The 11,097-nt window shown below is 42.1% G+C and overlaps 1 protein-coding gene across 1 annotated transcript in view; it reads right to left on the bottom strand.

Annotated features, from left to right (window-relative positions):
- Window positions 1–11,097, bottom strand: part of ccdc180 (coiled-coil domain containing 180) — a 77,451-nt gene that overhangs the window by 15,597 nt on the left and 50,757 nt on the right. Inside the window, 4 exon segments of the mRNA XM_055660103.1 lie at window positions 2,547–2,621; window positions 4,288–4,378; window positions 6,254–6,321; window positions 7,441–7,619. Of these exon segments, the coding sequence (XP_055516078.1) occupies window positions 2,547–2,621; window positions 4,288–4,378; window positions 6,254–6,321; window positions 7,441–7,619 (413 nt within the window).

The raw sequence follows: 11,097 nt of genomic DNA, 5'->3' as shown, positions 1-11,097 counted from the left end.
TGTTTTGTTTTCAGATAGTCAATAACAACCAGCATCAGAAGCAACTTTACTTCTAAAGGTGACAGAAAATAGGGTGTGGTGGTGAGGGTGGAAGATGGGATTGGTGTTGGCCATCCATTGATGCCACATCCTCTGAGAAGGTGCACATCAGATTATTTTTGGCGGTGATTTTTAGTGATGATAGGGCAGAAGGGCACCTCTAAAAACTTAAATGTCATTATTTTGTTTTCCAGCCACGTGACACATATGTTTATTAATCGTGCATTCCGGCACCTTTTTGTGTACAATGAAAGCACTGATTTTTGGATCAATTTATAGAGGCAGAAGCAGTATTCCTTTTTATAAATTCCTCTGCATTCTCCTGCAATGGGGGCTAGTTTCCTCCAAATCATTGGGCCACATTTGTCTGAGTGCAGGTAATTCCATCATAACTTCAAAACTGGATGTTGCAGCTTTCGATCAGTCTGCTGCGGGGCATCAGCAGTGTGATATCAGACAGCAGGAAACATAAAACGCAATGTTTGCACTCCACCAGCACATCAGATTCACCACTCAGGCTCAGGGATTTGCAGCAATGGCTACCGTGCCACATGTCCGGTCACTCTCTGGGTTAAATACAAGCAAGTAATATTCATCAGCAGTTAAGGCCATCAGTTCCATCAATGAGCAGCCACTGGCAGAACTTTGTCAAGTCAGTAGTAATTCTACAATCCCATCAGTCTGAAGAAAGGACTCGACCTGAAACATCACCCATTGCTTCTCTCCAGAGACGCTGACTGTCCCGCTGAGTTACTCCAGCATTTTGTGTCTATCTACAATACCACAGTATCTGCTCATCCCAGTGGCAGGATGGCCACCGAGAGATAGGCTCCGTCCACATGCATCTTATCACATGTAAACATCCCAGCCACACAGGTGGTTGAACACAGGAACATGAGCAACTATGGTCGGTACACAAGAGACTGCAGATGCTGCAATCTTGAGCAAAGCACAAAGTGCTGGAGATACTCAACACGTCCGGCAGCATCAGTGGAGGGAATGGACAGATGATGCGTTGGGCCTGGACCCTTCTTCAGACTGATTCTTCATATGACAGTGATTCAGGTGGCTGTACTTTTGTGGGTGGGGAGGGGGGGAGGGGGGGGAAGAAGGCTGACATGATAGTACAAAATGATCTATGTGAGGTTTCCCTCATCATGATCGAGTTTCATAAACATGGCACTTAACATCCACCGAGTGACGGTAATTCAAACCATTCAGGTAATAGAAACATAGAAACATAGAAATTAGGTGCAGCAGTAGGCCATTCGGCCCTTCGAGCCTGCACCGCCATTCAATATGATCATGGCTGATCATCCAACTCAGTATCCCGTACCTGCCTTCTCTCCATACCCTCTGATCCCCTTGAGATTTAGTAGTTACTAAACTACATCTCACACCAAGGTACTAAATATAATAAAGGTGATTCATTTTAATGGCTAAAAAGGTATTTGACTTTCAATTTATATTCACCCAAACACATCACACAAACCAACCTCCCTTCTATTGACTCCATTTATACCTCACACTGACTCAGCAAGGCCAGCAGCATATTCAAGGACGAATCACACCCTGGCCAATTCTACTTCTCCCCTCTCCCATCAGACAAAAGGTGTAGAAGTGTGAAAATGCACACCACCATTCAGGGACAGAATTTTCCCCCAGCTGTTATCAGGCAACTAAAACATCCTACCAGAGTGCAGTGCTGAACTTCCAGCTACCTCAAAAGTGAGCCTCGGATTATCCTTGTGTTTAAGAAGGAACGGCAGATGCTGGAAAATCGAAGGTACACAAAAAAGCTGGAGAAACTCAGCAGGTGCAGCAGCATCTATGGAGCGAAGGAAATAGGCAACGTTTCGGGCCGAAACCCTTCTTCTTTATCCTTGATTGGACTTCGCTGGCTTCACCTTGCACTAAACGTTATTCCCTTACCATGTGTCTATACACTGTAAATGGCTTGATTGTAATCATGTATTGTCTTTCTGCTGATTGGATAGCACGCATCAAAAGCTTTTCACTGTATCTCGGTACACGTAACAATAAACTAAACTGAATGAGCAATCTATAAGGTTTTTCTTTGACAAAGGTATTCTTGAGTGACTATTCCCATCACATCCTCCAACAGAGCTGGTGGCAGTCTGCTGTTGCTCATGCTGATCCTTGTGATTGTCTGGCTGCTTAGTTGAATGTGTGAGAGCCTAGCTGCTGACTGCTGGGGCTTGGCTGTTGCCAAGACTGTCACATGTAACTGGTATCAGGCTAATATCGATCGTGTGGATGTGTTAAAAAGGTGAGATGCTGAAATTCTCAAGAAAGTGTTCAAAAACACCTTGGCACTCACCGAGAGCACCCTCCTGAGCTGATGTTGTTGCTATGATTACAGAAGCTATACTTACTTTGCAAACGTTCACCAATGGAGGAAGGCTCATTTTAATGATCTCTCACAAAAGCAAGGGCACACTCGCCAAGAGTCATCAGAAAATTAATTGAACTGAGAATCTACTTACTCAGATGGTTCTGCAGTTTCACCAAAAACTTGATACTTTGGATCAAAGCGGTTTGGCTTGGTATATTTAGTTGCACTAGAAAGATAAAAATGCTCATTTAAGTTTGTATGTATCACATACTATGTCTCTGAAGAAGATCATTTGGCCCACTGAGTCTGTGCTGGCTCCCAGCAGAGCAATTCTGTCTGTCCCATTCCCCCTTTATTTCCCCGTAGCCTACTCTCTCTCACATGGCTGTCAATGCCCCACGGACTGTCTTCCTAGCCACTGACACTAACGATAATGCACCATAGCTACTTAACCTACCTGTATGCCTATGGCATGTGGAAGGAAACTGGAGCATGCAGGGGAAACCCATGGGGTGACAGAGAGAACATGCAAGCTCCAACCCAGGTCCGTGGAGCTGTGAGCTATCAGCACTAACTGCTGCACTGCTGCTGAAAGTGAAGCTGACTGATTCCATGAATATTACGAAATGCATAACACCGCCAAGGAATAAAATATAATGCAAACAAATCTAAAGAACAGAATTAAAAGCAAATTAGTTATAGGGAACTGAGACTCTTGCATTCTATTCCTGCTATGGATACAGGGCAATACTACCTTGGATAAGATGCCCCAAGCCTGACAACCTGTCTGACAAGCCCAATAATAACTAAATCATCTGTTTTTACAGAGATGATCTTGAGCTGATCAAGGGATAAATAGTGGCAAGGGCTAGTTGAAAGTTTCTTTGAAACTTTATTTTCAACGTGTTTAATGAGTTGATGAACAAAATCATCTGTTTACATTTTTAAAAAAGCAAACCTTGTGGGCCAGTATGAAGGAAGCTATTGCATGGGGTAGTTGTAGTGAGACATGTTTAAATGTGATGCTGCAGAAACCTTATGCACTCAAGCCTTAGTCAGAAGTATCCATCCCACATGCCACTGATGCGCTCATTTACACACCATGCCTTAGCAGAGGTTCCATCAATGGTGCTGAACCAAGCTCAACTCGTTTTACTGATTCTCCATGGAGCTGCTGGAATCACTGCAGTTTATAGACTACTGCAGCACCAATTAGCGGAACATTAAAATGAGGTCACTGTTCATTTTCTCTCAAAGCTTTCTTTCATTGGTTTAAAAATGCACAAGATGGGGAACAAGATTAGTAGTTTACTGGGTGTGGTAAATGTAGGTGGGCAGAGGTGCAGAGTGGTGATGAGGGTTATACGAGGAAATTTGCAGGAATACATGTAGAGTGGAGTTGGCCTGAAACTGAGCAGACTTGGCTTTGTAAGGCACGATAGTATCTTGATACTTCCCCTGGGATCCACATGGTACAAAGATTTTTCTTGTACAAGTCGTCTGTCCCTAGTGTTTTCAGCAAAGTTAACTAATGCTCAGGGGGATAAATTAGTTTGTTCTGGCTCTGCTCTGTAGAGAATTGCGGCTTTATCAGGTCTCAGAAGGGATGTACCCGGTTCCAATCGCAGGAATAGGGACAGGATATTTCAAGTGAGGCATGAGGACACCTTCTGAAGAAAGTCTTTATTGCTAGGACAAACGTGAAGGGAAAGAAAGTGCATTTACTTCAGCATTCAAGCCCTACCCAGGTCCTCCCCTGAACCTGAATTTATTGGTTCTGTTCAATTCCAGATGAATGAATGAACAGATTCATAAAAAATAAACCATGCTCACATAAAAACCCTGGAAATTAACTCTGTAAAAAGTAATAATAGTCTTAAACATGAACAGACCTGGGTGGTGACGAGATGGTCTTTTGTCCTCTAGACGACACAATATTGGAGCGCCCATGTATGGAGCCAGAAAAAAAAGATACTTGAGATCCTGTTAAAGTGGATGAAAAACAGTGTGATCTTTTATGGAGCTGCAGTTAGTGTTTCACAAACTTCTAATATTTTTGGCAGTGTTATTTGTTATTCTACAGATAGAAAAACAACATTTCAAAAATCTTTAACGGCACAGTGGCGAAATGTGTAAGCTTCGTATGAGAAGCATGATGTGGGGCTGAGCTGGTGAACTGCTGAATCAAAAAGATGCAAGTTCGATTAGAGCCACAAGAACGAGCAGATACTATGATCCTGATGAAACCACAGAGTGCGTGGGGAACTCAGCAGGTCAGGCAGCATCTGTGATTCAACTCTCTATCCACAATGACAAGGACATTACTGTACTTGATCTTAATGTTCCTGAAGAAAATTCATCCAGGGCTTCCATTTGCAATCACAATTTAGTGACTTGTGGCTATTTGGGCGAGACCAAGCTGAAGTTGTGCAGCAATGGGTCTGACAGTAAGGGTAAGAGTCTGAGGTAGCTACTGCAGAAGGGCCAGTTGAGTGAAATAGTGGAAGTTGCCAGTACCCTGAAAATTGCTCTCCCAGTATCTTTTGCGAAGAGAGAGGATATGGGAAGAAAATGTAAAAATAAGCAAATTATGTTCGAAAAATCAAAGCGATCAACCACAAACAGTGTCCTGATTGACACTTTCATGTACTGTTGACTGCAGTTGAGGATGTTCAGTTAAAATCCCACAGCAAAAAACACCTGCAAAATAAATTGGTCTTGAAGATCAAACCTATTTATAAGTTTAAATTATTTAATGGTAAGGATCGTGCTATGGAATTTATACCGTGTAATTCATGTGTATTTCCCTATTGTTAACTTATACGGTATCAGCTTATGAATGAATGAATGAATGAATGAATAAATGAATGAATGAATGAATAGGTTTATCGGCCAAGTAGTCACATACAAGGAATTTGCCTCGGTGCTCTGCCCACAAGTAACAACATGACATACAGTGAGAGTTAGTAATGACACATAAAACATTAAACAATAAATTATTGAATGAGGATGGCATTCTAATAGCCACTCAGGCAGCGACAGAAAGCAGGTTTGTTTTGTTCTCCCCTACCTAAGACCAGGCATGAAGTGAGCATATATGTTGCTTCAAATCATTGCTATTTGAAATTACAGATGGCAGCATCTCTATTTTTGTATTTTTCAGCAACTAAAAAGGAACGAGGAATAAATTGACACTGTTATTTGAGGTGATGAGAAGATGCAAATGATTCTGTTTTGAAGTTTAGTTTAGTTTATTATCACATGTATCGAGGTACAGTGAAAAGCTTTTGTTACGTGCTAACCAGTCAGTGGAAAGGCAATATATGATTACAATTGAGCCATCCACAGTGTACAGATTCAAGAAATAACATGAATAACATGTAGTGCAATATTAAGTCCAGGAAAGTCCGATCAAAGATAGTCGGGGGTCTCCAATGAAGTAGGTAGCGGCTCAGGGTTGCTCTTTAGTTGTTGGTAGGATGGTTCAGTTGCCTGATAATAGCTGGGAAGAAACTGTCCCTGAATCTGGAAGTGTGCATTTTCACTTTTATACTTCTTGCCTGATGCTAGAGGGGAGAAGAGGGAGTGGCCGGGTTGCGACTGGTCCTCGATTATGCTGCTGGCCTGGCTGAGGCAGCGTGAGGTGTAAATGGAGTAAATGAAAGGGAGGTTGGTTTGTGTGAGGGTCTGAACTGTGTCCACAATTCTCTACAATTTCTCATAGTCTTGCATGGAGCTGTTCCCAAACCATGCTGTGATGAGTGCCGATAAAATGCTTTCTACGGCGCATATCCCTGCAAAAGAGGAATTTCATTGTGCCTAAGTACAAGTGACAATAAAGTACCATTGAATCCTTACCTCCAACTTTAACTTGTTCATTACTGTCCTCATTCACGGTATCGGATACGACCTCGGACTTATGAGATCTGCAGATTAAATTTTTCAATACAATACAGAATGATCATATATTCAATGGAGATCACATCAGTTTCAGTGTACCTGTGCGAGCATGAATGAGCCACTTTTCCTTCCCTTCTTACTGCTTTGGACACTACATTCAATATCCTTGAACGTATAATTCTTTTTTCTCCAAATTTCACAAGCGGTGAGAAGAGTCTCCAGCCAGCATGGCTGCCATGATGAAAGCTGACCCATGTGCCAGGCACAGCACATAAATGACTTTGCAGCTGCACGCTCAGCTCGTGGCTGCCACCCGTCAACGCACATCAGAATTGTACAGCACAGAAACAGTACCTTTTGACCCACAGGTTTTAAGTTGGATTTTTTATAGCGAGTTCTTGCCAAATTGTTTGAAAACACATGATTTAGCATCAGGGCAAAATATAACATCAGTTTAGTTCACCTGAAGTGGGTGAAATCCAATTTTGATGCTTACATTTTTCCAGATCATTGTACACCCTCCCCTTACATTCGACATCCCAAAATGTACGGCACGGTGGCGCAGCGGTGAAGTTACTGCATTACTGTGTTTGCAGCGCTGTAGATCCGGGTTCGATCCCGACTACGGGTGCTGTATGTACGGAGTTTGTACGTTCTCCCCGTGACCGCGTGGGTTTTCTCGGTGATCTTCGGTTTCCTCCCACACTCCAAAGACGTACTGGCTTGTAGGTTAATTGGCTTGGTATATGTGTAAATTGCCCCTAGTGTGTGTAGGATAGTGTTAATGTGCGGGGATCACTAGTCGGTGCGGACTCGGTTTCCGTGCTGTATCTCTAAAACTAAAAACTAAAACTAAACCTCACACTTGCTCAGGTTAAACATTTTTGTTGCCCATTTCTGTTGTTGGTCTGTATCACACTGTATACTTTGGCAACCCTCCTCGATGTTCCATTTTGTGTAGGTTGTCATCAGCGTTACGCTGTGTAATGTTGCTCAAAGGTTTAGTGCACAGACATATCCAGCATTTAACATTTACTTGAAAGGATTCACATTCACAATATGGATTGGGTAGTAGTACCTTTCAGGCATTCTGCTCTACCATCTAGTATAAGTGTCAGGGAAATGATGAAACCTTTTTCACTTACATCTGTAATTCTTTGATGACGCCAACAGCCACATCTTCAACGGCATTTCTTCCTTTTCTCATGGGATTAAACAAATTCTCATTCACATGGAAGCTTACTCTACTATCTTTTTTGAAAAAATCACTACGGGTAGCTGTAGCAATTGACCCCTGGAGGGGGACATCTACTAAAACTGGATCCTACAAAAAAAGGGAAAAAAATGAAAATAAGCTAATGCCCGTCCCACTTAGGAAACCTGAACGGAAACCTCTGGAGATTTTGCGCCCCACCCAAGGTTTCCGTGCGGTTCCCGGAGGTTTTTGTCAGTCTCCCTACCTGCTTCCACTACCTGCAACCTCCGGCAACCACCTGCAACCTCCTTTAAACAGTTTAGTTAACTAATGATTGATAGTGAAATTATTTGGACACACAGGTTCATTAATTACATTTTAGAACAGTACAGCACAAGAACAGGCCCTTTTGCCCACAATGTCCAGGCACTTACCTCTTCTGTGTACAAAACCCACCCTACATGTGTGTCAGGGGTTATGAGGGGAGGCAGGAGAATGGGGTTCGGAGGGAGAGATAGATCAGCCATGATTGAATAGCGGAATAGACTTGATGGAGCGAATGGCCTAATTCTGCTCCTTTCACTTATGAATGTATGAACACATCACCTTTAAACTTTTGCCCTCTCACCTATGCCCTCTACTCTTTTGACATTTCCACCTTGGCGGAAATGTCTCTCATAATTTTATATATTTCTATCAGGTCTCCCCTCAGCCTCTGACTGTTCCAGAGAATTCAATCCAAGTTAGTCCAACCTCTTCTTATATCTACTATCTTCTAATCCAGGGAGCATTCTGGTAAACCTCTTCTGCATCCGCTCCAAAGCCGCCACATCCTTCATAAAATGGGGCGACCAGAACTGCACACAATACTCCTAAATGCGGCCCAACCATAGTCTTATAAAAGCTGCATCATGCCTTCTTGACTCTTGATGCCCTGTGGCAAACATACCATACATCTTCTTTACCACTCTATCTACTCACATTGCCACTTTCGGGAAGCTATAGACGCGGACCCCAAGATCCTTTGTACATCACTGGGTAAGGGTCTTGCCATTAACTGTATACATGTCCCTTATATTTGACCTCCCAAAGTGCTTCACCATGAGAACCATTGTGTATTTATCAAAGCTCAATGCAAGAAGCCATCTTTATAAACCTGGCACAGATGTAACATCACAGCCCACTTGCCGTTGGTGCTGATCTTGCTCTTGTTTTATTACGGGAAAATGATAAACATAATAACCTCTGCACCAAGTGTTGCCACATGTATATTTTTACAATGGCCTCAGGGGGTTGGAAGGAACCATGGCTGAATAGGATCTCGGCTCAAGGTAGTCTCCAATATGTGCTGCTATTTATGTCAGTTGTAAAAGATTCTTTGTTTGAAGGTGATTACATAATTTCAATAAACGAATAAGGAATAAAGATGCGGGCTGAAGTGCACAGTCCAGTTTATTTGTTAAATATCTCATATCTGCTGTGCACAATGGGCCATGTCCCAGGATGGGTAATGAGTGATATTCCTCACTGAGCCAATACTCAGATTTAACAAGGTGCCACCAACAAAAAATCAACAGGCAGCAGCAATTTACTCACGAGAAGACCAAGGGTAAGCAGGAAAATAATTGAAACAAAAGTGCACCGTGGGTAAGAAAGAAATGAAACAATCAGGATGCAGAAGAACAATTTTGAAAATGAATAATAAACTCATACTTCTGCATAGGTACTTTAAGGTACTTTTATGAATTCGTAAAGCTGAGATTGCCTCACTTCCTGCGCTCATTCAATACAACTTCACAGTAAAACATCAGTGCACATCAGCACATGATTTTTCCACAACAGCCATTTAAATAAATGTACATATTTTCACATGTACTCACACTGCGCTGTTCTAAGTCCTGCTGATAATGATTGCAATCAGCGTTGAGTAGTGTTCAATCATGCAGCCTTTTTTACCAAGACCACATTTTGTGCTTTAAATGCATGCAGCATGGAAACAGGCCCTTCAGCCCTTCATTGTCCATGCCGATCAAGATGCTCCATCTAAGGTAATCCCATTTGCCTGGGTTTGCCCCATGATTCTCCAAATATTTTCTATCCATGTATCTGCCCATGTGTCTTTAAATGCTGTTACTGTCCCCGTCTCAATGACTTCCTCATCAGTTCATTCCATATATCTACCACCCTCTTTGAGAAAAAGATGCCTCTCAGGTTCCTATTACATCTTTACCCTCCCATCTTAAACCCATCAGTTCTTGCTTGACCTACCCTGGGTAAAATACCCCGTGTATTCATTCTCCTCCTGAGTTCATTCACCTATATAGCAAGTTTAGCCCTCGGCCTTCTGCATTCCATGGAATAAAGTCCTAACTTGCTGAGCTTCTCCCTATAGTTCAGGCCATCAGGTCCTGGCAACATCCTTATAATTCTTCTCTGGACTTTTTCCAGCTTAAATGACATATTTCAAAGCCTCACCAACATCTTGTACAACTGCAACATATCGCATTACAGACGCCCACTCTTGGATTTTCTGTTTTATATTTTTTCCTTGGATCAAACCAGTGATTTTTGATTTTTGCTGAAGGGAAACCCTGCAAAGTACTGATCAAGCAAGGACTCTCACAACTGGCACAGCCCTCAAATCCACTGCAAATAAATAATTTGTGAAGGTAATAGGATATTCCGAGGCTTCCTTGTAAATATTGTCACATTCTCAGAAACCAAAATACAATGTTAGCCAGCCAACAGCAAACACTGTCACTGTTGTTACTGTAACCACACAGCAAAAAAAATGCTCTGGCAACAACAAGCGGAAAAGATCAGAATAATTTTTGTTTGGGGCACCAAGCCAGTGGCACATGAAACATATGAACAGTGATTGGCAGGGAATTCTGACGTCCGGTACAAAGCACTGTATACATTTTCCATCTGACCCGAACAAGTCATATGAGGGGGAAAAACTAGCTGGGAAATTTCTCATCCAGTAGATGATCAAAACCAGTCTTGGAGACCACCCTGGCCCTGATTACTGTGTTACAGTCCCGGCCTTTGATTTAGAGTGATTTCTAAGGTAGTCAAAAATGCTGGAGAAACTCAGCGGGTGAGGCAGCATCTATGGAGCGAAGGAAATAGGCAACGTTTCGGATCGAGACCCTTCTTCAGACAAATCAGCTCAAAATCAAAGGCCAAGCTCTTTTCTGAATAAATGGAACCAGCTGACATTTGAGCTTTCAGACTGTTCCAATATTGTCCAGAACAGGGCAATTCTTCCTGATATCGAAGTTAGATCATCTTAAATGCGTGAGCATGTGGCCCCTAACTTTTGACGACACCCTGATGTTTGGAAACTCTTACTGAGAGGAACATTTATAGTTACCATTGAATCCTTCACTGAAGTAGATTATGTTTCTTAATCTACTAGGCTATGTCAAATAACTATTTTATTTGTTATTGAGAAACACTGAAAAATTTATATATTTTTATGCAAACATAAATGCTGTTAACAAAAACATCCCTTTTGTCGCGAGATGATTTATAACCGTGATATCTTTTCACAGGCATTCATTTAACTATAAAGCATCTCTGAATATTCTCAGGTCAGGAAAGG

The sequence above is a fragment of the Leucoraja erinacea genome, chromosome 31, assembly GCF_028641065.1.
Source record: "Leucoraja erinacea ecotype New England chromosome 31, Leri_hhj_1, whole genome shotgun sequence".
NCBI classification, from domain to species: Eukaryota; Metazoa; Chordata; class Chondrichthyes; order Rajiformes; family Rajidae; genus Leucoraja; species Leucoraja erinaceus.
Note: the sequence above shows the minus strand (reverse complement) of the source record. Positions and strands in the feature narration are given on the sequence as shown.